The sequence below is a fragment of the Bos taurus genome, chromosome 2 (genome assembly GCF_002263795.3).
Source record: "Bos taurus isolate L1 Dominette 01449 registration number 42190680 breed Hereford chromosome 2, ARS-UCD2.0, whole genome shotgun sequence".
In the NCBI taxonomy this organism is placed as follows: domain Eukaryota; kingdom Metazoa; phylum Chordata; class Mammalia; order Artiodactyla; family Bovidae; genus Bos; species Bos taurus.
This window is the reverse complement of record NC_037329.1, coordinates 52,943,251-52,970,697: the sequence shown is the minus strand read 5'-3', so window position 1 is coordinate 52,970,697 and position 27,447 is coordinate 52,943,251. Positions and strand designations below refer to the sequence as shown.

At 40.6% G+C, this 27,447-nt stretch overlaps 1 protein-coding gene and 1 long non-coding RNA gene across 3 annotated transcripts in view; one reads left to right on the top strand and one right to left on the bottom strand.

The window, feature by feature from the left end:
• ARHGAP15 (Rho GTPase activating protein 15) overlaps positions 1 to 6,844 on the top strand; it is a 698,504-nt gene extending 691,660 nt beyond the window's left edge. Inside the window, exon 13 of one of the 2 annotated variants that reach the window (XM_024977977.2) lies at positions 5,438 to 6,844. In XM_024977977.2, the coding sequence (XP_024833745.1) occupies positions 5,438 to 5,609 (172 nt within the window). In that variant the 3' untranslated portion in view covers positions 5,610 to 6,844. 2 annotated transcript variants of the gene reach the window in all.
• LOC132343029 (uncharacterized) lies at positions 296 to 27,447 on the bottom strand. Its single transcript, XR_009491675.1, has 2 exons — positions 27,024 to 27,447; positions 296 to 1,785 (listed from the first exon to the last, which is right to left on the bottom strand). It is a non-coding gene; the product is annotated as an uncharacterized lncRNA (long non-coding RNA).

Below are 27,447 nucleotides of genomic sequence, written 5' to 3'. Positions count from 1 at the left end.
GAAAGTGCTGCACTCAATATGCCAGCAAATTTGGAAAACTCAGCAGTGGCCACAGGACTGGAAAAGGTCAGTTTTCATTCCAATCCCAAAGAAAGGCAATGCCAAAGGATGCTCAAACTACCGCACAATTGCACTCATCTCACACGCTAATAAAGTAATGCTCAAAATTCTCCAAGCCAGGCTTCAGCAATATGTGAACCATGAACTTCCTGATGTTCAAGCTAGTTTTAGAAAAGGCAGAGGAACCAGAGATCAAATTGCCAACATCCGCTGGATCATAGAAAAAGCAAGAGAGTTCCAGAAAAACATCTATTTCTGCTTTATTGACTATCCCAAAGCCTTTGACTGTGTGGATCACAATAAACTGTGGAAAATTCTGAAAGAGATGGGAATACCAGACCACCTGATCTGCCTCTTGAGAAATTTGTATGCAGGTCAGGAAGCAACAGTTAGAACTGGACATGGAACAACAGACTGGTTCCAAATAGGAAAAGGAGTTCGTCAAGGCTGTATATTGTCACCCTGCTTATTTAACTTATATGCAGAGCACATCATAAGAAACGCTGGACTGGAAGAAACACAAGCTGGAATCAAGATTGCCAGGAGAAATATCAATCACCTCAGATATGCAGATGACACCACCCTTATGGCAGAAAGTGAAGAGGAACTCAAAAGCCTCTTGATGAGAGTGAAAGTGGAGAGTGAAAAAGTTGGCTTCAAGCTCAACATTCAGAAAATGAAGATCATGGCATCCGGTCCCATCACTTCATGGGAAATAGATGGGGAAACAGTGGAAACAGTGTCAGACTTTATTTTTCTGGGCTCCAAAATCACTAATGCTTACTCCTTGGAAGGAAAGTTAGGACCAACCTAGATAGCGTATTCAAAAGCAGAGACATTACTTTGCCAACAAAGGTTCGTCTAGTCAAGGCTATGGTTTTTCCTGTGGTCATGTATGGATGTGAGAGTTGGACTGTGAAGAAGGCTGAGCGCCAAAGAATTGATGCTTTTGAACTGTGGTGTTGGAGAAGACTCTTGAGAGTCCCTTGGACTGCAAGGAGATCCAACCAGTCCATTCTGAAGGAGATCAGCCCTGGGATTTCTTTGGAAGGAATGATGCTAAAGCTGAAACTCCAGTACTTTGGCCACCTCATGCGAAGAGTTGACTCATTGGAAAAGACTCTGATGCTGGGAGGGACTGGGGGCAGGAGGAGAAGGGGACGACAGAGGATGAGATGGCTGGATGGCATCACTGACTCGATGAACGTGAGTCTGAGTGAACTCCGGGTGTTGGTGATGGGCAGGGAGGCCTGGCGTGCTGCAATTCATGGGGTCGCAAAGAGTCAGACATGACTGAGCAACTGATCTAATCTGATCTGATCTGAATGCAAGTATAACAAGAATACAGAACCATATATTCTTTGGTAAAATATACTTGTAACAGGATTACTTGAAAGTACCCATGAGTTTAAAGTGTTTTTATTAAAATCACATGGAAAGTGTGCAGAGAAATGGACACAGATTGAGATGGAATGAATGCTCTGCATTTACACACAGAGAAGAGCACAAAATGAGCACTTGACAAAGGGCAAATTTAGGAAACTGATGAACTCGCAGAAATCCGTTTTAGGACTCCCTCCATGAACCACTGGCCAAGAGAGAGAAACTTGCCTGAGGGGGGCCTCTGACAGCCGCTCTGCCTCCTACCCGTCACTCCATTGAAGTTGAGCCTTGGTTTCTTCTCTGGATTGGTTCGTGCTCTGAATTCTTGGACCAGGACTTTGGCTGAGTGGGAAAAATATAAAGAACACTGGGAAACTTTATAAATAATCTAGTCCCATTTCTGCATCCTTTTACTCTCCCCACAGATCGAGTCCCACCAGCTGCGTCTTTCAGGTAGGGCTGAGTTACCCCTCCAGTCACCCCAGTTCCTCCAGCACCATAGGCCTCTTCCAGTTTCTACCTCCATAACCTCCTGACAGCCATGATTGTCCCCTCCAGTAATCTACTCTTGGACCTTCCTTGATTTCTAACCTCACCTTGAGGGTATGTGTTCACTCGCTCAATCATGCCCAGTTCTTTGCAACCCTTTGGATTGTCACCCACCAGGCTCCTCTGTAGTTAGAGACAATTTTAGCTCCCAGCTACCCCAAATCTCACTGTTCCTGTTTTGACTGAAATTATAGCCATTATTAACTAGGAAACTATATCTCTGTCTACCTGTCTTTATATTCTTCCTTTCTCTTTTCAGTCTCCCTGGATTCCTGGACCTCTTCTACTCGGTTGACCCTATATCAGTCATTCACCTTCATACTTGAATAGTCTCTTACTTTTAATTCTACCATCTTCATGCTCTGTGATCTCTGAGCCCTGTTCTCTGCTAGATAACTCTCATCAGCTTAGAAGTTCGGTACCAATGGGTAATGTTGTGAAAGCAACTTTTACGTAATAGTTACTCAGTTAATTGATCAGTTATGTTATCTCTTTCCATATTTGTTTAACAAATTTATTGTTACCATGGCAGAGTCAATGAAGGACTTCGTATCCCCAAAAAGATACTACTTTTATTTTTTTATTGGAGTACAGTTGCTTTACAATGTTGTGTTAATTTCTGCTGTACAAGAAAGTGAATCAGCTATATGTATACATGTATCCCCTCCCCTTGGGCCTTCTTCCCACCTCCATACCCATCCCACCCATCTAGATCATTATAGAGCACTGAACAAGAAGCTATTACTTTAAATCCAAGAGAGAAAAATCTGTTTTCCTTCTCAATGAATCTTACTAGTGATTTTTGTAATGAAGAGGTCTGGGAGAAGCTCAAGAGAGACTTTAAGCCAAGGTAAATAGGTGTGTTAAAGGGAAGCATAGCCCCATTCCATCTTTCCCTCCTCCAGGTTAGGGGAATGTTTTAAAATCATTCTACAGACTTTTGGTAAATGTAGTAGCAAGTGGTGCAGTTTCTATATTCCAAAGGAAACTTTAAACTTGATGTCTCCGATAACACACCAATACTTTAAAATATGAGAATCCCTTCCAGAAATGTAGTCACGCCAATGTTACTCACAGGTATGAAGACTTTTCATACAAAGAAGAAGAAAAGTGAAAATTGGAGGCAGAATATCCTGAATATTTAGTCCAAGTTTAAGAGTCATTTTGCCCACAATGAATCCATTGTAACCAGACTGTCAATCACAATGCTATGTGGAATAAAAATCCAGACCCTCTTAGGGAAGGATCTATAACCATGTGGAGAATGGCAGAGAGACAAGTCAGCCAATTACTAAGCATAGGAGCCATAACACACACCCGGGCAGTGATGTTTCCATGGGCGCTGAAGCCTGCCTGCCTGGGTTTGAGCCTCAGGTCTGTGTGACATCAGGCATTTCACCACTCTCTGACTTCAGTTTTCTTATTTGTAAAAAGGGCTTAATAATAGAATTGGACATGAGTTTGAGCAAACTCCAGAAAATAGTGAAGGACAGGGAAGCCTGGCGTACTGCAGTCCATGGGATCACAAAGATTTGGACACGTCTGAGCAACTAAACAACAAGCACCTCATGGGATTATTATGAGGATCAAGTGAGGATCAAGTGAGACAATAAAACTGCTTAGAATAAAGTCAATGATACTTCCATTTTTAAACCTAAGTAATAAGTAAAATAAAATTGCTTAGAATAATTCTTATTATTGATATTGATCAAATCAAGGACATCTTGCTGATCAGGAATTTGTACTATGGGAAGTCCCAAATTGAAGGCGTTGGCCCTTCTCAGTGTCTTTCAGGAGAGTGAAGTCAGGGCCTTTTTCACAGAAATGGCCCTGAGATGAAGGTTTGTGGAGGGATGGAGAGAGAACAAGTCTTCTTCCTCTTGCCTCCATGCATGGAGACTAGGTCGGCCCACTTAGACCAGACACAGAGTCCTCTAGAGGTGAACTGGTGCTCCAATGGGCTCCGAGAACAGAGACCCCACTGCTATGTAGTAGTGTTCCTTTGCCTCACTTTATTCTCTGTGCTCAGATTTCCCTTGGGTTGGGGTGTCTGGAAGAATGCAGAGTTTAGTATTTGTGAGCACTCTGTCCTTCCATATGCTTTCCCTTTTTTCCTTACATCACTAAATCCCCACTCTCCCTAATTTTAATATAAAACCAAGGAGGCTTCAATTGTGAGAATAAGCATTGTTTTGTTTTATTTTAAAGCCTCCATGTAGAAGATGGGGCTTTAATTTCTTTTTAAGAGTCCCATGTTGATGCAGGCAACGGACTACCATTAATAAAACCACATCCTAATGTTTCAATGGTATTGCAGCTCTCCACAGTCTTCACGCAAGCAAACACTTCTTTGATTCCAGTGGGACTTTTTTCCTGTGCAAATGCTACAAGCTTCTGTATTTTATTGAGTAAAAGGGGTGGAGATACTTGTTATACACCTAAATGTTCATCACTTTGCTGACAAAGGTCTGTACAGTCAAAGCTATGGTTTTTCCAGTAGTAATACAGATGTGAGAGCTGGATCATAAAGAAGGCTGAGCGCTGAAGAATTTATGCTTTCGAACTGCGGTGCTGGAAAAGACTCTTGAGAGTCCCTAAACCAGTCAGTCCTAAAGGAAATCAACCCTGAGGGACTGATGTTGAAGCTGAAGCTCCAATATTTGGGCCTCCTGATGCAAAGAGCCAACTCATTGGAAAAGACCCTGATGCTTGGAAAGACTGAGGACAGGAGGAGAAGGGGACAATAAAGGATGATATGGTTGGGTGGCAACACCGAATCAATTGAACATGAGTTTGAACAAACTCTGGAAAAAGGACAGGGAAATCTGGCATGCTGCATGCAGTTCATGGGGTTGCAAAGAGTCGGACATGACTTAGCACTTTCAACAAAACAGAGTACAAATAGCATTTTTCAGGAATACTTTACTCACACTAATCACTAAGAATTTAATTATTTTTTTCAGCTCTTGTTTCTACTTATAAATTATGCCTATATTCTATTTTTTGCATATTTGGCTTCTTACGTGTGCTATGCATGTCTCACCTGTTTCCTCCATTGACTCTAGTCACTTCAAAGATTGAATCTTGTTAACTGTCACAGTAATTGTTGTAATGTATTCATTCCACATTTATTGAGCACTCACAATGGCTAGGTATTATGAGGATAGAATCCTTCTCCTGAAAGTCGTAAGTTCTATTTCCACACAATAAAGCATAAGGAGTAGATTAAATAACGTTATGGCAGGTGTTTTTCTGAAATCTAAAGTTGTTTCTGCTTGTGTCACATTCTCTGTTTTGCCAAAGCCAATCCCTGCCCTTACTTTCCTTCTTTAAGTTGAAATTTAAGAAAGAAAAGGAATTCAAGAACACAGAACTTTACAATTCAAAAACAGTCACCATTTTATTTAAACTCCAGTGGGTCTTCTTGCTTTCTCTCTCTCCATAGGATAGTGGCCAGAGCGTCCAAGAACCTCATGTCCACACACAGCTTAGGGATTGTGTTTGGACCCACCCTCCTGCGAGCGGAAGACGAGAGCGGGAACATGGCTGTGCACATGGTATACCAGAACCAGATCGCCGAGCTCATGCTGAGCGCCTACGACCAGATCTTCAGCTGACTGACAGGCGAGGCGAGCTACTGAGTGTGTTCACATCTGTCTCGATGCCTAATATTTTTACATTTCTGTAAACATATTTCTGAAATATTTTTTTCCTTTCAAGCGACAGATGCCTCATTTTGTGAAAACTTAATGATGATTTTGTGTTTAAGTTCCAAACATTTGAATAAAATAGTTGACAATATTTGCCTATATGTCTTCTACATTAACCCCTTCACTGCTATGCCTTCCAGCACTTCCAGGCATACATTATGGATGCTCGACGCTGTAAAATAGTGTGCAGAGGGCACGGTATATCCAAAAATAGCCTTAATGAGACTCTTGGGCATTGCACATGTGCTTGTGTATGTGCAGATATGCGAGTGAGTGTGAATGTGACTGAGAGTACAGGTATGTGTCCACACAGGTGAACCTCTTCATTACCCTGGCTGCCTCAGGCCTGTGTTCAAACACCCCTGGGTACAAAGCAGGACTAAAAGAGGGGGCAAGACACAAAAGAATAATTTTTAAATAGAACAGAAGAAATCAGGATTTCAACCAAAATAGACATACCTCATCTTTCAAGAACACTTTTATAAGTGTAAATCTAGTCCAGCATCCCTGGTGCTAGATGCTGAAATTTACAAATACATGTAGAACGGCAATTTTTCTGAAGACAAATGACAGTTCAAAACATTTGCCATTGGATATGTTTTTTACTTATACTATTTGCAGTCCCATAAACATACTGTCTTATAAACTAGAAGCAAAATTAGTGCCTTGCAATTTTGATCTTTATATTACACAGGAACTGCATGCCTGCTCATTTTTAATGTTAACATCCATTTTGAATCTTCATCAAACTGTATATCTTCCTTTTTTTCCCTGGCTATGTCATTTTATGTAGAATTTTTATTATGCTTCTGAGGATGTTTTATTGGCGAATCATATTAAATCCATCTAGAAAGAACTTTTTTTAAAAAAAAGTTGTTTTTTTTTAATATGCCCCAAAGATTACTTGACTAGACTTGGATGGCTTTATCCATTTGATGGTTAGCTTCAGTTGTCATGGATAAACAAAAGGGTAACTGTCTAGAATATATCAAACATTGTTTTATTTTGAAAACTATGTTCTAGCTGAGCACATCTCATACTGGTTTTGTGAAAGTATTCTGCTGATAAAAATGTAGACTTATGTTTGACAGCTTTTTAATCAAATTCAAATGGAATAAATAAAACTAATCCACTGTGATAAAGAGTAAGTCTAGTTATTGATTTGTTCTTAAAATGAAAAATAAAGCATGTAAATAAAATGCGTGAAGCATGGACCCAAGAACAAACACTTAGAGCAATAAGGAGCTCAGAGGCCTGGGCTGTCTGCATGGATGGGGTGTACAGTGGAGGAGAGAGACTGCTCAATAGAAAGCCAGATGTTCACACAGCTCCCACATCCACCACACTGCCTGAGGAAGGAGAGGCTTCTCTCACCCCTGTTGAATGTCTTCCTTTTGGCAATGGCGCCAGTAAGTCGGCGTATGCCCAAAAACCAAGTGACCACAACAAATGCTGAAGTGTGGTTTCATCGAGTGGGATGTATACAAATACCACAAAGCCAAGGAAAGTCACACGAGACAGAACCCCATGATCTAAAGTCGCTGGTAACAGTGAGCTGACAGACTTGCCAGCTTCAAGCTCTTCTTTCATTCCACGTTGTGCTTATGTCTTTCAGGAAAACATGGAGACATGAAACAAGTCTCTGGCATTCAAGTGCTCATTTCTGTGGCATTCCATATTCTCAATGAGGTCTCCTCCAAGACTTTCATTACTACTTCTTTAATTATTTTTGAAGTGGGAAGGACTAGGTTTAGTAGTCCCAGTGTTAAAATCTCATTCCTTCCTGTGTCCATATTTAAAGTAATTCTGGGAGCAAGAGCCAGAGAGAAGCAGCACTAAGAGCCAAAGAGAAGAGGCATTATCTGCTTGGAGCAGGGACCCACAGCCCCTTGCCTCTGCTGCCTTCCAGATTTACAATCTTCAAAAGCAGCAGCTTCTTGATTTCCAATCTGATGGGATTTAGCCTGATTTAAACCCCAGCTGTGTCCTGTGCCTGCTAAGGGCATTTAATCAGAGACTAAGTTTGCTCTCTGGAGAAGACCATTCCAAGGTGCTGAGCCAAAGTGCCCTTCTGACTTATACACACTAAAGGTATAAAAAGAGTCACACTGAAAGGTCATTAGATCCCATAACATCTCAGAGACAGCACCGGTGTTCCTATCAACTGTTCCAAGTTCAAAAGCCAAGATTGTAGGTATCCTGGGTTGCCTCAATAAGGGGTTCGATTTTATAAAAACTGACCAACATTTTCCATCATGAAGACCTTAAAAGATGGTGAGCATTTCTTAAGCACCTTATCTGAGCCAGGTGCAAGTTTAGACTCTACTGATCAAATACAAAGTAAGGCAAATATTAATACACCCAGCAGTTTCATAGCCCAGTAAGGGAGACAGTTCGACACCAGATTAGGGACTCAGCCATCTTGGTAACCACGTTGCCCCAGGCTTCAGCACCTCTACAGAGAGATGTTCAAAAAGTATATTTTCCAGTTGATTTGATCAAAAAGTATTTTTGAATGAATGAACAGAAGTTAGTACAGAGATATTAGGAAGTTCAGTAGTTGACAGAGAACCAAAACGCAAATTGTGCCTAGGGTAGTCAGGTGAAGCTTCACTAGGAAGATAACCCTTTCGGTCTAATCTTGATCAACTGAATAAAATTAATCCCTCCCCCAATGTAGATGACATACTAGCAAGCAGGGGTGGCATGAGGAGAGAGCTGAAAGACCTAACATCTCCAAGGAAAAGTGAGAAGCTCACGGTGATGCACATGCCTAAAAATTTTGGAGAACAGAATTGGAGTCAGACATAGGATATAATGGGCATCCCCCATGGCTCAGTGGTAAAGAATCCACCTGAAGTGCTGGAGCCTCAGGAGATTCAGGTTTGATTCCTGTCAGGAAGATCCCCTATAAGAGAAAATGGCAACCCATTCCAGTATTCCTGCCTGGAGAATCCCATGGATGGAGGAGCCCTGTGGGCTACAGTCCATAGACTCACAAAGAGTTGGACTGAGCACACAGACACAGGACATAATAAAATATTTAGATTTTATCCTGTAGGCAGCAGAGAGCCAATGGAAGCTGTAAAATGAGAAACTTTATTTCTTAGAAAGAGAATCTCTAAATTCATCAGTGGGCAGAAGAAACAAAGGACACTGGCATTTCTCATGTTTGTGTACATGTGTATGTGTGTACACCTCTTAACATTTTCCAGGAACGCAAGAGATAATCTTATATTCTCAGAAGCATTTATATATTACGATGAGCAAATATTTTAAAGAAATTATAACCTTAACATAACAGAACTCTAAAACAGGGTTCCTGGAGATGGTATTTTTTTTCCATCCTAAATGTTATGGGTCTGACTTTACTTAGTATATGACATATGACAGGATCACCATGCCACAGCCAGTAATTGAAAGCCATATGATAGTTCTCTCTATCCATTTAGAAAACAAAGGATCCAATTAAGAAAAATTAGAAAAGCTGTTAAAAGGGAACAGTCACTTGCCAATGGTGCTGTCCTTACAGTTTAACACAGCTAGAAATTGACCTGTACTTCTCTTTTCCACATTTATTTTTTGTGAATTATAAGTTAATCACCCTGTCAATTCCTAATTAAAAGGCCCTGCAAAGATTTTCATCCAAAAGGACTGTCACTAAGAGTTCTGGGTCAAATTGCTCTGTTGTCAAAAAGAAATAAAACCAAAACAATATCAACTCTCTCCTGGGAAATTCAAATCGCAATACGAAAAAGCAACAACAACAACAACAAAAAGAAAACTTTCTTCAAACATAATAATCACATATTATTTCCTCAATTAAAATGTATCATCTGAAATTTAGATGAGTCTTTTTCTTAAAGCAAGGCTGCTTACTAGGGCCAGCCAATAATGTAAGTGATTTGCAAAGAGCAGACTTAAGGTATTAGGAAGTAGTAACACCAGAGGAGGGCTTCCCTGGTGACTCAGAGGGTAAAGAATCTGCCTAAGATGGTAACAATAACTCTGTATGCGAGACAGCAAAAAAGACACAGATGTATAGAACAGTCTTTTGGACTCTGTGGGAGAGGGAGAGGGTGAGATGATTTGGGAGAATGGCATTGAAACATGTATAATATCATATAAGAAATGAATCACCAGTCCAGGTTCGATGCAGGATACAGGATGCTTGGGGCTGGAGCACTGGGATGACCCAGACGGATGGTATGGGGAGGGAGGTGGGAGGGGGGGTTCAGGATTGGGAACACATGTACACCCGTGGCGGATTCATGTTGATGTATGGCAAAATCAATACAATATTGTAAAGTATTAGTTTAATTAGTCTCCAATTAAAATAAATAAATTTAAAAAATAATAATAATAATTTAAATTAAAAAAAAAAAAGAATCTGCCTGCAATGTAAGAAACTAGGGTTCAATCCCCAAATTGGGAAGATCCCCTGGAGAAGGAAATGCAACCCACTCCAGTATTCGTACCTGGGAAATCCCATGGAGAGAGGAGCCTGCTGCTGCTGCTGCTGCTGCTGCTAAGTCGCGTCAGTCGTGTTCAACTCTGTGCGACCCCATAGATGGCAGCCCACCAGGCTCCTCCGTCCATGGGATTTTCCAGGCAAGAGTACTGGAGTGGGGTGCCATTGCCTTCTCCGAGAGAGGAGCCTGGAGGGCTACAATCCATAGGGTCACAAAGATTCCGACACAACTCAGTGACTAAAGAGCGACAACACCTGGGTAAAACTCAAGATGGACCCCTGGACAGAAGGGCTGACTTCTCAGCTCAAGCTGATGTTGCTTACAGGGGCACATGGACACCAGGCTACCAGACCTTCAGATCTTTCATGAAAAGCCAGAAACTTAAGTGAAAATTGATTTTTAAGGGCACCTAACAAAACATACCTAAGCTGACTCAGCCCAGGGACTTCCACTTTTTTCCAACACAGTGTTGTTAAACCTTGTGATGTTGTAAAGCCAGCTCCCCAGAAAAAATAGTAGCATACAAAGCAAACAGTGGGGATATGTAAATAAGCCAGAGCAATGGATTAGAGCAGAAAATGAGCAGGCTAAGAAATAAGCACTTAGGAGAACTTGCTATTTAGGTCCTGGGCAAATTATTTACTTCATCTGTGTCCAGATGTTTCCATTTTTTTAAAAAATGTATTTCTTTACTTTATTCTTGGATATGCTGGGTCTTCGTTGCCTCATAGCTTTTTCTCTAGTTTCAGTGAGCAGGGACTACTCCAGTTGTGGGGCATAGGCTTCTCATTGCGGTGGATTCTCTTGTTGAGAAGCACGGCCTCCAGGGCACTGAGGGCTTCAGTAGTTGCAGCGCCTGGGCTCTGCAGCACAGGCTCAGTGGTTGTGGTGCACAGGCTTAGTTGCTCCTCTGCATGTGGGGGTCTTCCCAGGTCAGGGGTCAAACCCGTGTCTCCTGCCTTGGCATGTGGATTCTTTGCCACTGAGCCACCAGGAAAGACCTCAGTTTCTCAATTTATAAATTAGAATTGTACTTGTCTTATCTCTATTAAGACTGTCTAATGGAATTATGTAAAGGATATAAAACAGGTAACACACCATGGAATTAGAACGTGTCCCTCCTGGAGACAGATGATGTATTTCCAGCTTATTGAGTAACAATTAACAATGTGATCTTCTGAAAATGATGAGAAGAAAAGTTGGGACCAGACTCCAAAAAGCCTACACATGATGGCATACACAAGAGGTTTTATATTAAGTCCATAGTCAATTTTGAGACCCTGAAAGTTTGTTTAGCAGCAAAGTGACTTTAGCAGAGCTATAAAGATTTTCCTGGCAACTTTATGAAGTAGACCTTGAAGCTGGAAGAAATTATAGGCACCACTGACAGAAGATAATTGCCATAGTACTATTAACACAGATCTGAATTCAGACAGTGGCAAAAGCTATGGAAATCAACATTAAGGAGTATCATCCAATTGCATTCCTGAGGTTCACCTCAGTTCAGTTCAGTCGCTCAGTCATGTCCGACTCTTTGCGACCCCATGAATCGCAGCACACCAGGCCTCCCTGTCCATCACCAACTCCCGGAGTTCACTCAGACTCACGTCCATTGAGCCAGTGATGCCATCCAGCCATCTCATCCTCTGTCGTCCCCTTCTCCTCCTGCCCCCAATCCCTCCCAGCATCAGAGATTTTTCCAATGAGTCAACTCTTCGCATGAGGTGGCCAAAGTACTGGAGTTTCAGCTTTAGCATCATTCCTTCCAAAGAAATAATCCCAGGGCTGATCTCCTCCAGAATGGACTGGTTGGATATCCTTGCAGTCCAAGGGACTCTCAAGAGTCTTCTCCAACACCACAGTTCAAAAGCATCAATTCTTCAGCACTCAGCTTTCTTCACAGTCCAACTCTCACATCCATATTCACCTACTACATCTGAATTATGACTGCTCGGTGCAAAGAGTCCTGGGACATAGGACTCTCATAGCAGGCCCCTTTCCACTGGAATTTTTCTGGGCCTGGGGTAGGGGTGATACTGATATCCTGACAATGATTTGACATTTGACAGTAATGTCTTAAAATATTTGGACCAACTTATACTCAAGTCAGAGGAACATGCATGTGACCATCTTCTGCCTCCAGTATGATCCCCAGATAATCATCAGGTCATTTCTATCTCATCTGCTCTGATTTCTCCCTCCCTTATCTCCAGGTGATGCCACCTCCCTGGTCACTCAGAGGACCACCAACAGAAACTCATCCTGGAATGACTGATTTTTGATTAGCTAACATGTCTTGAGTGCTTGTTAAGGAAATGCACTGTATAAATATAGTTGTATTTTATCTTCATAATTCTATGGAAGGAGGTACAATTATTACTCCTGATTTATACTTGAGAGAACTGAGGGGAAAAATAATGAAGTTACCCAAATTCATGAAGTTAGTGTCAGGTTAGTATTTGAATCTAAATTAGTATGGCTTCAGAGGCCCCTGGCTTAACCACTATACCATAGATTCACTCAGTCAGGGGGAAAAAAAATGATGAATGTAAACAAATAAACACCCTAAATATTTACACCCCAGATGTGTGTACCTGATAACTCCCCTGTTAAAACATCTGGTGAGAGTTTCACTTTCATACTAATTTCCATGAAAGAACAAGAGGGATATTATATATTTCCCCAAATACAGGGTACCTTTGTTGTTATGAGTAGATGGCTAAATCTCATTTTTGTCATTGCTATTATAATTTTAATATTCATGTATCATTTCATTTTCCTACATTGTACTGACCATGTCACTACATTACGAAAAGGAGGGCATGGAAGCCTCTTAGCCCACATTTTTGAAAGTACTTTGCATGACTTCTACTCTAACATCATATTATCCTGTGTTGGATTGTATTTGTCAATATCCTGTTATCACCCATCATGTCATACTGCCTAATATTGTATTGAAATTAAATCTTACCCTTTAGGAGTCCTGTGCAACATTAAAAAAAAAATGGGTCTTCAACAGTCTTCCTCTTAGATATAATTGAAAAAGAGGCAGGCATCAAAACATACCGCCGGGGAGCGATCCTGAATCATCCAAATGATGAGCATACAGTGAACATCTTGCACCAAAAAGATGACAATTTTCTGTAGCAGTGTTGTCAAAATGAAAATGTCTAGCTGTCTTGGTGAGAGACCTGGCAGGAAGATACACACACACACACACACACACACACATCCCTTGTAGACTCATCCAGCTGATTTTTGTTATCTTATGCTTGAAGTGAAGACTTCAGGGTCTATGAAATTCTTAAGCCATCAGCTGGATTCTACAGAAGGCTCCTCACTGAATAAGGGGAGTGTTAGGAAAGCAGTGAGGGAGAGAGGTAACACTACCAGAGTTGGTGCTCAGTGTACACTTGTTGGATGAGTGAACCAAGACAAGCACCCAGAACATAAGCAACATTAAATACAACTATGATCCACCACTGTGTTTCTTATCAACTAGATATCACAAGTTAAATGTAGTCCAAACTCACCAGTGTCTGTACTGACTCCTAGTCCCACTTGTAAGGGACCATCAAATAGATACACCTTCAGCTGGCTCTCTTAAAGTCTAAGTGCACAAGAAATACTTCTTTCCAAAAGCACAGCAGCAGAGGATCAATGCATTTGCTCACCTGACTCATGCAAGTCTACTGTGTATGCAAATTCTGTTTGGGATCTGGAAAAGTCCTGTTTGGATCTGGAAAAGTCCAGGCATCCAGAATACCCAGCCCCATCTTCCACTCACCTTATCTGCTCTGCCAAATATAGGGTTTATGTGTCAGATAAATGCTAGAGAGTACTGACTTTTTGACCCATGTATGAAAATCTGAAAAGCCAAGAAATCTGGCAAATACAAAGCATCGGCCTGAAAAATCCACACTTTCCTCTGGCACCATTTAAGCTGACAAGTTTATTTGAGACAGGCACACTCACATTTGAAGAGCAGGACTTGTGCTAACCATTCTCACATCACCAGCAAAGTGTGTTCTGAGTCCATATTGCACAGCATGCTTGAAGAAGTGTGGATTTTTCCACATCATTTGGTGACATTTTGCACAGTTTCATTTCTGCTCTGTATTGCTAGACCCTACCTTTTTTTCCCTCGCAAATATTCCACTAATGGGATTCCCTTGAGTATTCAGATTCTTTCCTCTGCTTCAGCATCTATTTGTACTGCGAGTGCACAAATCTGTCATGATGTGCCCCTCAGTCAAAGTCAAGCCTCCTTGACTGAAAGGAAAATGATAGAGGTGCTCCGCTGCTGAGGAGAGTCAGGGGACCGCGGGCCAGCCTATGAGGGGATGAAGAGATGCGTTAGAATTCCAGGGAGAGGTCAATGAGGAAGACTCCAGGGAACGATGGTCTAGCTGGAGGTGCCCGTTCCTAACGCCTCTTCCCAAGTCCAGGTGAAAGGCAGCTTTTAAGTGGCAGGTGAAAGGCAGCTTTTAAGTGGGAGGGGATGCAGAAGACAATTGAAACCAAAATTGTTTTGAGCTCACCATTTTTCTAGCTATCAGTTCTGAGGTCACAGTCACTAAAACTGGAAACTTAAAAATGACTTCAAAAAGGCAAACGCTAACTAGATTTCACAGTGGATTTCATTTTACTTGGCTTTACAGAAAGAATGCAGGTATTAAATAGACTGTTTCCTGTATACAATAAGGTTAATTAGTAGTGAGGGATGGAAAATCAGTGTAGACATAACTCTTTTCGACAGGTATCAAAAATAATCCCCTGATCCCTACAGACCCCAGCTGCATTGAAAGAGGAACAATATAAAAGATTCTTTAAGCACAAAATTTGCAAACATTCTCCAGGTGTCCGCAGCACCCGCGCAATAGGCCCTGAGCCCCTGTGCATGGGCTGCTCCGCAAGCCCTTCCGCTGCAGTAACTTAAAGGCGCAGCTACTCACGCTGAATTTTGAGGCGCAGCATAAAGGCTCTGCTTACAAAGCGGCTGGGATCGCAGGCGGAGACAGGAGAACAAAAAGAAGAATATATTGCGGCCTGAATGGGACTTCCCTAAGCTCCTTATCAATAAGGTTAATAAGGGTCTATGCAATTTACTGATCACTAAGATGGAACAAGCCTCCTTGCGCTCCAAATCTCCACGTTGGCGCCGGTTTTTAATACTTTTCACAGCCAATCACATAAAAGCCCCTTTGCCCCGCACCCCAGAGAATAAACTCTGGTTCACCATTCTGGCCTGCATAAAATCGTTGGTCCGTTATTATACTTCTACCTGCCCTAGTTAAGCAGATTAACAGTTATTTCCTAGAATTCGATCAATGAGGTTCTTTGTAATTGAAGCTGGAGTACTCAGATATGTCTTTTTTAAAAAATGCATTTCTGAAAAACGAATTTCTTTTTTCTCTGGTTTAATTTTGTTATCCTCAATCGTATGCATGATACAAAAAAAAAAAATCCAAACTTCTATCTCCTCTATAAAATACATGTCATATCAAAAAGGTGACAAGAGGGGGGAAAAGTAATTAGTGAGTTCACAGAGTTCAGTAGAAAAGTTAAAATGGAGTAACACATTACTTTTTATGTTAAGATTTCACAAGACAAATCTTGCCTGTGTTTTAATTGCATGTGACCCTGGCAGTCCTACTCTGAAATGAAGTGCCGTAAAATTAAAGATGACAGACGCTCAAAACAAGTCTTGTGATCTTGATTAGACTACAAAGACCATACTCTCTCTCTGCTGCAACTCAGATATCATGGACTGTTTTATTTGGGGAATTGCTTCATTAATGCCTTCTTTGACTAGACATGTTTATTATTTAAAAAAAATACTGAATATGGTGATATCTTGCATAACTAAATAATTCCCTAAAAGCAAGTTATAAATGAAGAATGTTTAAATACCCCTAAAACTAATTTTTATAGCTACTTATACATAAATATATATATATATGTATGTGTGTGTGTGTGTATGGATGTGGGTGCGTAGATGTAGATGTATATATTATATATCCATCTTTGATATGTGTATTACCTATTCTAACCTACAATTCTCTATTATAGCCTGAGAAGCAGAGCAGTTAATCTGTCATATTTCCTTATATGTTCCCAGGTCAATCGAATGTGTGGAACTATACATTATCCTATAAAAACCATTTCTGAGAAACTCTGTCAGAATTTTAAACTTTCTGAGCATTGTCTAAGTGGAGGATCAGATTTGACTCACACCTATATTTCAAAATGATCACCAGCTCATTCAACCTAAATTACATAAGCCATGGTATAGGTGCTTTTACACCTCACTTCTTCCTAGTTCAACGAAAGCAGGAAATTCAGAGGCAAGTCCTCACAGCATTAGACTCTGTCAGCTCTGTGTTCCCTCAGGCCAGCTCGAGTCCTGCTTTTGTCTCAAGTCCTCTGGGTCAGGGCTTCATTCTTACTATGAGGAGGTCATTAGTGTTCATCTCTAGGACTGCCTACCTTCTAAATCTCTATGATTCTTTTACTTTGTCCGATTTCAAGAACACTAGTTTAAATTCATATATTTTGTATTAGGAAACAAAAGGATTTATGCTGGTTATATGGGTGTTCTATCAACAGGGATATATAGATTCAGCCTAGAATCAAAGATTGGTTTCTAGAGTTCATTTTTTTATTGTGCATCTGTAATTCCAGAAAAGTCTGTATACACATTCTGCTTCCATTTCTTTAAATTTGAAATCCATATTGCAATTTCTCTCCTACCTAACATCAGGGCTCCTGTGAGAATAAAATATGATAACATACATTAAAGACTCTTTTAAAAATATGTGAAACAAGGCTTCTTAATCAGTAGTGTTTTTAGTATAATTATTCAATCAGTGGTCTTCAGTGTACACAAAAGGCTTTTTCACATGAAAGCCAAATAGTCCTTTAACCTATAATACTGTGTTTTCAAACAGCCTACATACTTGCCTTTAAAATAAAATCTATGTCCCTGTAGAATTTCTCAAGACTAAGGTCAAAAACCATCAGGTGTGGGATATGTTGTATCTCTCACATGAGAGATTTAATTCACCAGAAGAAGGAGGGATTACAAACATTGGAAAGCATTTATTAGAATCCAGTTCAGCGTAGTGTTGAGAAGTTGTGCTCCACTAAGAGAACTGGAGTTATACTCCCTGTCTCTCTCCAACCTGCCTCTGTCTCTGTGTTTATGTTTCTCTGCCTCTCTTTGTTTTTTCTATCTCTGTGCTTCTCCTCTGTCTCTCTCTATTCCTGATCCTCGTTCTCACACCCAGGGCAGGCATCTTAACCTAAAATTCATGGTTCCCGGGATCCCTGGGCTGCAACTGATACTTGAACTCTTAGAACTTTCAGGCTAGATTGTGTGCATTTCACTCCACTTAAAGTCTGAAGTTTTCCTTATATTTTCAGTGAAGTCTGTGATTTGGATTTACTGTTCTAGATTCGCTTTCCAGCATAACAATACTATTATCTTACATCTGAATTAAACTACGAGTGGGTCAAGTCAGATCCTAAGGTCTACCAGGCTCTGAGTACTCCATGGATTTCTGTCTGATTACCTGACAGGACAGGACAGGCTGGGCCAAGGAGTGAAATATAGATTCAACAAAATCAGTTAGTACACATTGAAAGATGATGATGCAATCCTTAGAGGATCTCCTATTTTCAATTGATGAAACTAGTAAATAGAAGCACCCATGAAATCAGGATACTTTGCCTGTTAGTCAATGAAAGATATTTAGGATTTTAAGATAAATCCAGTAGTAACACAAATAGTCCATTCTCACAATGCCCGCTTTTAAACTATGCCAGACACATGTCCTATGCCTGCATGGTACTTCTACACATTAGCTGCCACAAACCAAAGGGAATGTCATTGCTTTTAATAGGATTACATAGAACCCAGTCACAAACAGGAAGACTAGCCTTAGTCGGAGTAACTGGCCAGTAATTTGGATGTTTAACTAAATGATTGGCTGCCAAATTGACAGGTCATCCACACTGAACTAGCCACTATTCCATGAATTTTCATGACCGGGATCACAATGGTTCATTTGCATGTGTGAAATTCTGCTGTGAAGCTGGCTTTTGAACTGGCTAGTTCAGCCAAAGATATGTTTCCAGTGCCATGCATTAGTACCCTAGAAATACCATCACACGGGGGTAGCATAGATCTTCCCAAATCCTGCTATTACAACACCATCTACACCTACAACCGCTAATCAGCATAACGACTGGGATGTAAGGAATACAGGGGGAAGTGGATTATTGGAAAGTGAAAGTTAACACCAAAATGAGCATTTGGATGGGGAAAGAAAAGTTTTAGAGAAGCAATAGAAGTTTGGGGTTTGCCCAGGACAATTACTAAGAGCAACTCCCTACCCAGAGAGCATTCAGTGACTATTGAGGCATCATTGTTATGATTATTAACAAGTAGCTGTTAACCACCTATTACAATACAATGGGACAGACAGGAAACTGATAAATACAAGCCCCAGGAAATAAAAGTACTTCCCATAAAGGACTTATGATCTAGTTATGGGCTTCCCTTGTGGCTCAGCTGGTAAATAATCCACCTGCAATGCGGGAGACATGGGTTCGATCCCTGGGTTGGGAAGATCTCCTGGAGAAGGGAAAGGCTACCCACTCCAGTATTCTGGCCTGGAGAATTCCACGGACTGTATAGTCCACGGGGTCGCAAAGAGTCAGACACGACTGAGCAACTTTCACTTTCACTTCACTTTCACTATAGGTGAAAAAACATGAGGCCAAAAAGTAGAAATTATAGTAATCTACATTTATTACTGACTTACCATGGACCAGTTATCTTGCAACAAAACTGTGATATAGCAGTATTTTGATGAATATTTCAAAGATGAGGAAATGTAGATATTATCATTGCCTAAGGGAGAAGAGCTAGGAAGTGGTTTTGAACTAGGTATGTCTAACTTTAGAACAAATATTCTTATTTTCTCCACATTAAAAAGGTTAAGAAGCCCAAAATAAATTTATTGCCATGGTGACTCAGATAGTAAAGAATCTGCTTGCAATGCGGGAGACTTGGGTTCAATCCTTGGGTTGGGAAGATCCCCTGGAGAAGGAAATGGCAACCCACTCCAGTATTCTTTCCAGGAGAATTGCCATGGACAGAGAAGCCTGATGGGCTATAGTCCACATGGTCTCAAAGAGTCAGAGATGACTGAGCAACTAACACTTTCACTTTCATAGTAGACAATATATCTACTAATATAAAATTGAATAACTATGCAAAGGAACATTACATAATGAAGTATTTTGAAGACATTTACAACCTATGGGGGTACTTCCTGGTGGTCCGGTGGTGAGGGATCTGCCTTGCAATGCAGAGGCTGCAGATTCAATCCCTGGTCAGGGAACTAAGATCCCACCTGCCGTGGGGCAACTAAGACCTGCCACTGCCAAATAATTGGTTCCGATTAGGAAAAGGAGTGCGTCAAGGCTGTATATTGTCACCCTGCTTATTTAACTTCTATGCAGAGTGTATCATGAGAAACGCTGGACTGGAAGAAACACAAGCTGGAATCAAGATTGCCGGGAGAAATATCAATAACCTCAGATATGCAGATGACACCACCCTTATGGCAGAAAGTGAAGAGGAACTCAAAAGCCTCTTGATGAAAGTGAAAGAGGAGAGTGAAAAAGTTGGCTTAAAGCTCAACATTCAGAAAACAAAGATCATGGCATCTGGTCCCATCACTTCATGGCAAATAGATGGGGAAACAGTGGAAACAGTGTCAGACTTTATTTTTCTGGGATCCAAAATCCCTGCAGATGGTGACTGCAGCCATGAACTTAAAAGACGCTTACTCCTTGGAAGGAAAGTTATGACCAACCTAGATAGCATATTCAAAACAGAGACATTACTTTGCGAACAAAGGTTCGTCTAGTCAAGGCTATGGTTTTTCCTGTGGTCATGTATGGATGTGAGAGTTGGACTGTGAAGATGGCTGAGCACCGAAGAATTGATGCTTTTGAACTGTGGTGTTGGAGAAGACTCTTGAGAGTCCCTTAGACTGCAAGGAGATCCAACCAGTCCATTCTGAAGGAGATCAGCCCTGGGATTTCTTTGGAAGGAATGATGCTAAAGCTGAAACTCCAGTACTTTGGCCATCTCATGCGAAGAGTTGACTCATTGGAAAAGACTCTGATGCTGGGAGGGATTGGGGGCAGGAGGAGAAGGGGACGACAGAGGATGAGATGGCTGGATGGCATCACTGACTCGATGGACATGAGTCTGGGTGAACTCCAGGATTTGGTGATGGACAGGGAGGCCTAGCGTGCTGCAATTCGTGGGGTCACAAAGAGTCGGACACGACTGAGTGACTGAACTGAACTGAACTGAAAATAAAATTTATGTGTTTAAATACTATTGACCAGAGAAATTCTGCTAACAGAAAAGATCAAGGTATGAAATCATAGGTACAGTGTGATACCATTGTTGTTATATATCCTGTAACGTGTATGTACACACAGCAGAATATTAGCAATGCTTATCTTTGAGTTGTGAGATTATCAGTAATTAATTTTCTCCCATTGTGCCTGGCACATCCCCAAGTTTTTGCTTTGAGCATTTGTTACTTTCATAATTAGAAAAAGACCAAATACAATAAATATATATAAATGGTAACCTAAGACTCTGTGTAGTAATTGGTACAAACAATAAGATGTGAGGACTTTCAAATGACATCATATTGGACATCAGGGAGGCTCCAGGATGCCATTAGCTCTGAAAGGAAGGCAGGTGAGGAAAAACGTAGGCCTCAAGGTAAGGTTGTAACATAAGCAAAGACCCAAAGGCAGAAATTGTGAAGTTGCCTTTGGGGAATAAGACTACTGTTTGGCTACAATGGAGAACTCTAACAGAGGGGGGTTCAGAGCAACAATTGACTTTACATCTTTTTTGGATCTTGTTCTAAAAGGTGGAACTAAGTAAAACTTGGATGCCTTTATGTGATAACATTTCTAGGACACAAAAGCCCAGCGTACCAGACGTGTCCTTTGGCTTAGAAACCCGGTTAGCAAGCCAGCTTCACAGTGGAATTTCACACATGAGAAGATAGGTAAGGGCCAAATTGGGGAATCCCTGAAACGCCAAGCAAGCAAGTTGGACTTTATCCTGAAGGCAGTGGGGAAACTCTGGAGTTTGAAGCAGGGGAGTAATGAGAAGAAAAACGTTTTAGTAAAATTAATCTGACAGCACGGGATAAGTGGATTGGAAGGGAAACAATGACATGTCTCTTGTCATATGCTTCTTCATGTTGATATATTTTTCCTGTGAGGATTCTTTCTCAGTTAGGATTATAAACTCTTTGAGAAGAAAACCCATGTCTTAGATTCCTTTGTATCTCTAGCATTCCTGAGGATAAAGGAGGCATTAAACAGTGGATAAATTTTCCAGCTTTGACTTCAGAGAGTCCTCTGTGGAACTCCCAGTTTCTGAAAGGAGTATCCTTGACCTCTCTTAGCCTCAGTGTGGTCTTGTAAGATGGGGACAGTAACACCCACTTTGTAGGACTGTGGTGAGGATGAAACGAGACAATGAGATTTTGTGTGCAAAGCCCTTGATCAGAAGTGTGCTGTCCTCGATAACTCTTGTTCTAGCTATCACTGTTATGCCTAAAAAAGTTACCTGGACAACTTTATGGATGAAGAAAATGATGTTGATGTTTGAGTACGACTCTCTATCTTAGACACTGAGTGGAGGAATGTGAACCAAATATACCTGAGAAGCCAATTATCCTATAGGCAAAGTTGGACACTAGAAAGATTTGAAGGGCAAAGACTGACCCAGTGAAATGGAGACATACAGAGGCCAGCAGGATCTCTGTTTGTAAGCCAGGGTAAATCTGGAGCAAGTTAAAGAGAGATAGCTGGCTGGTCTGGGCTTATACTGTGCTGTGTGTGCTCACTCATGTCTGACTTTTTGCGACCCCATGGACTGTAGCCTGCGAGGCTCCTCTGTCCATGGCATTTTCTAAGCAAGAGTACTGGAATGGGTTTCCATTTCCTACTCCAGGGGATCTTCTTGACACAGGGATTGAACCAACATTTCTTGCATCTCCTATATTGGCAGGCAGATTCTTTACCACTCTGCCACTTACTGTAATAATAAGTGATGTCTGTGAGAAGCATGGGCCTCCCACAAGAATAAACAATGGTGTCTGGCAGCAGCTCATCCAGAGAAACTTTCCCATTTCTGCTAATTAATATTCACAGTGTTCTGCTTAATTGACTATGCCAAAGCCTTTGACTGTGTGGATCACAATAAACTGTGGAAAATTCTGAAAGAGATGGGAATACCAGACCACCTGACCTGCCTCTTGAGAAACCTATATGCAGGCCAGGAAACAATAGTTAGAACTGGACATGGAACAACAGGCTGGTTCCAAATAGGAAAAGGAGTTCGTCAAGGCTGTATATTGTCACCCTGCTTATTTAACTTATATGCAGAGGACATCATGAGAAACGCTGGACTGGAAGAAACACAAGCTGGAATCAGGATTGCCAGGAGAAATATCAATAACCTCAGATATGCAGATGACACCACCCTTATGGCAGAAAGTGAAGAGGAACTCAAAAGCCTCTTGAGGAAAGTGAAAGTGGAGAGTGAAAAAGTTGGCTTAAAGCTCAACATTCAGAAAACGAAGATCATGGCATCTGGTCCCATCACTTCATGGCAAATAGATGGGGAAACAGTAGAAACAGTGTCAGACTTTATTTTTGTGAGCTCCAAAATCCCTGCAGATGATGACTGCAGCCACGAAATTAAAAGACGCTTACTCCTTGGAAGGAAAGTTATGACCAACCTAGATAGCATATTCAAAAGCAGAGACATTATTTTGCCAACAAAGGTTCATCTAGTCAAGGCTATGGTTTTTCCTGTGGTCATGTATGGATGTGAGAGTTGGACTGTGAAGAAGGCTGAGCCCCGAAGAATTGATGCTTTTGAACTGTGGTGTTGGAGAAGACTCTTGAGAGTGCCTTGGACTGCAAGGAGATCCAACCAGTCAATTCTGAAGGAGATCAGCCCTGGGATTTCTTTGGAAGGAATGATGCTAAGGCTGAAACTCCAGTACTTTGGCCACCTCATGCGAAGAGTTGACTCATTGGAAAAGACTCTGATGCTGGGAGGAATTGGGGGCAGGAGAAGAGGATGACAAAGGATGAGATGGCTAGATGGCATCACTGACTCAATGGACATGAGTCTCAGTGAACTCTGGGAGTTGGTGATGGACAGGGAGGCCTGGCATGCTGCGATTCATGGGGTCGCAAAGAGTCGGACACGACTGAGTGACTGAACTGAACTGAACCTTCCTTCACTGGAGAAGGGCATGGAAACCCACTCCAGTATTCTTGCCTGGAGAATCCCATGGACAGAGGAGCCTGGTGGGCTACAGTCCATGGGGTCACAAAGAGTTGGACATGACTAAAGTGACTTGGCACAGCACCACACACCCTTCCTTCACAATGTCTCCTCCTTGCAGTTAGAACAGGCAGACACCTCCATGGCGGGGATGAAAATGTCCTGAGCTTGTGGAGACATGACAGATTCTAGTTCTTGGACAGAAAGTGCACAAGATGACTCTGGAGCTGCTCATTCTGTTATAAGACAAGAAAGCCACCAGCGACGAGTGTGATTGTGCCAAAAAGACGCAAGAGCCAATCTGAAGAGATTCCCACTGACCTAAGATGGGATAACTTGGGCATCAAAATGTATAATAACTGCAATGGATTTAAAGATATCAAATATATTTTTAAAAAATCAAGTAAAATAAGAAACAAAAATTCACTGCTCTCCAAAACAAGATATACCTAGAAAATAGAACAATATTCTGAAAATTGATGTATAAAGGAAGCAAATCAAGTATTCTGACTCTTATATGAGTAGTATTTCAGGATAACCAAATAGCTGATGAGAAAAAAAAATATTCACAGGTAATTTGTAGCTAAGAATGCAGAAGGAAAATTTTATACATACGCTAGATAGAGAGTATAATAAAGCTCCAAGTAGTCATTGCCTAAATTTAAGTACCAACATTTTTCTAATCTTTTCTGCAACTTTTTTCCCTTGAGTATTTTAAAGCAAATCCCAGACAGCATCTCATTTCAACTGTAATTTTTTTAAATAAAAACAGATACCTGAAAAGCTACTGTTACACAATTACTGCGTCCAGAAATTATGCTGAAAGTAAAATGAAACTATATTAGATAGAAGTGACTTTTCATTAATTATCTTACCTAACCATCAATGAATTTGCAGAACACTTAAGTATAAAAGATAAATCAATTTTTATGAGCAAGACTGGGGAAAGGATTACCATGACTGACCACTACTCTCAAATGGACTTGATAACCCAAAAAACAATAGAAACTGCCAGAAATTATTCCAATATACCAAAGTTAATAGGCTCTGCTGCTAAGTTGCTTCAGTCATGTCCGACTCTGTGCGACCCCAGAGACGGCAGCCCACCAGGCTCCACCGTCCCTGGGATTCTCCAGGCAAGAACACTGGAGTGGGTTGCCATTTCCTTCTCCGTTGCATGAAAGTGGAAAGTGATAAGTGAAAGTGAAGTCGCTTAGTCGTGTCTGACTCTCAGCTACCCCACGGACTGCAGCTCACCAGGCTCCTCCGTCCATGGGATTTTCCAGGCAAGAGTACTGGAGTGGGGTGCCATTGCCTTCTCCTAATAGGCTCTAGTGCATTTTAATTTACTTGACAATAGAGAAGAGCTTTATTTACCTTTCTAAATAAATCTGAGGCCTCATAATATCCATGCTATTCCCACCACAAAGTAACCATCGAGTATATCTATGAAGGAATAAAAAAGAAAGGCTACAGAAAAGATGTATATAATCCCCCAAATTTTCTGTCCTATGATCTAATCTCTCCTTTCCATTTAGATTGTTTATTTAAAACTTCTACAAGCAAATCCCTCCCCCAGGTAAGCACAAAAATGACTTACAGAACTGCCATCTATATCCATGAAATTGATTTTTTGTTACCTTTTAAAATCTTCAAAATCCTAAGGAAGGCTTCGAAAAAGCCTGTGGTGTTACAGTTACTATTTCTATCACTGTTATTCTGTCCTATATATACATACATACATACATATATATGTTTTAAAGGCTGACATTCCAAGGAATTGAACAAAATGACATCTCAGCTGTAAATGAAATAAAACAGCCACCTATATATGTTCATGTAAAGTGTTATTTTCCATTGATTCAAGTTGATAATTTCCATACCTTAATTAAAAAAATTTTTTTCTCTTTCTTATATTTTTCAGTTTCATGGCTACAACATAAAAAGAAATCACACCTTTCTTGCCTGCCCTCATTATCTCTAACCTATGCTGTTTATCTGCTTTCATTACAAAAACCTCTATTTCCAATCAGCAGTGAAAGACAAGATACATTCTTCCAGAAAAAAAGCATGGTCATGTATTTCTCAGTGTCCTGATATGATTCAACACAATGGTCTGAATAACAGAATTGTTAACACACAAACTGAGAAAAAGCAGCAACATACCAGCTCTGAGACACATAGAAAGATCTTTTTTCCCTGTTTTTTTTTTTTTTTTTTTTTAATGTCATTTTGCCTGAAACTCACATAGAGTTATCATGGAGGTAAAGGGAGACAAATGAGACAACCCTTTTAAGTTAGGAAGTTTTGGATTGACATGTGTACACTTCTATATTTAACACTGATAACCAACAAAGATCTACTCTATAGCACAGGGAACTCTGCTTGATATTATATAACAACCTAGTTGGAAAAAGAATTTGAAAAAGAATAGATACATGTATGCATAAAACTGAATCACTTTGCTATGTACCTGAAATTAACACAATATTGTTAATCAGCTCTACTCCAATATAAAATAAAACGTTTTTAAAATTAAATATAATATGAGAATAGAAGGAAAAAATGAAAATGTACTACTTGCAAGAGAGAAGATATTGCCCATTTTACATTCCTGGGTGCAATTGCCCCGATTTGGTTTTCTCACCAGGAAGCAACAAGGCTGATTCATCTTTAAGGGAACATTGGTGAGTGGGAACTGGTACCTAGGTTGGGTACTGGAAGGTGGGCTCCAGCACCCCCAGATCAGCATGGAAAAATCAGTGGTGGGGTGTGTGAGTGAGATGAAGGACAGGGTCCCACGTGGGGGATGGATGTCAAAACCTGTCACTCACTCAAGGAAATATATAGGCAGAAACACTGCTCTAGCTACTTAGAATGACAAAACAAATCTTGTCTGTTTCACAAGGCTCAGCCTTGATTAGCTCAAATCCAAAATTTTATGAGTATAGTTCTTAATAGGACTTATTTATTCCTTCAAATTTCCCCTACTTTCATTTGATATCTTTTGCCAAACTCTCTTAAGACATACATATACACATCCCCATGTACATATATACACATATATCTGTATTACAGATACATAAATACACACATGTATAGGTGGTGCATGTGACTAAAATAAAATTTCGACTCTGTTTTTACCCTGTTTTTTATCCATGAAATTCCAATTTGTAGCAGAGATGGTGGCTACTAAATAATATGACTCCTCATCTCATCTCTTAAAGATGAAGCTCAGGTCAGTTTAAATATGTCTTTCATGAAAGGGATAGATTATTGACCAAGTGCATGAATGAAAGGAAGGCAGCTTTTACATTCGAAGCAAAACTTGAAAACTCTAGAAGTTAAAGAGGCATTTTTGGTCAAAAAGAAATAGGTAAAGTTGTAGAAGAGAAAATCCCCAGTTTTGGGTCAGATAAATTTAACTCTGACCTCTGTCTCCATCGTCTGTTCTGCTGGCTGCGTGGTCTGGCACAAGTCATCTCCAAATTTTAGTCTTCTTGCCTGTAAAACAGGAGTGATAATATCCACGTCAGTGAGTTGCAGTGAGCATTGATGAGATACTGTACAAATGATGTAGTACATCCTCAATAAACGACATTTGTTATTTTTGCCACTCTTATGTCAGGAGGAAAAGAGCCAACCCTGGAGGAACAGAGGAGAGATATTTGAGTCAGCGCGCAGATGTTTTCCGTCTTATTTTCACATTCCACACCACTTCAGTCTGACCCAAAAACACAGACGCCAGCCAGAAGGAAGCCCACCCAAGAATCATAAAGATAGATGCCAAATTGAATTAGTTAACCCCTGATTTAAATACAAGGACATTATATTTTATGAATCAATTCCTTAAGTA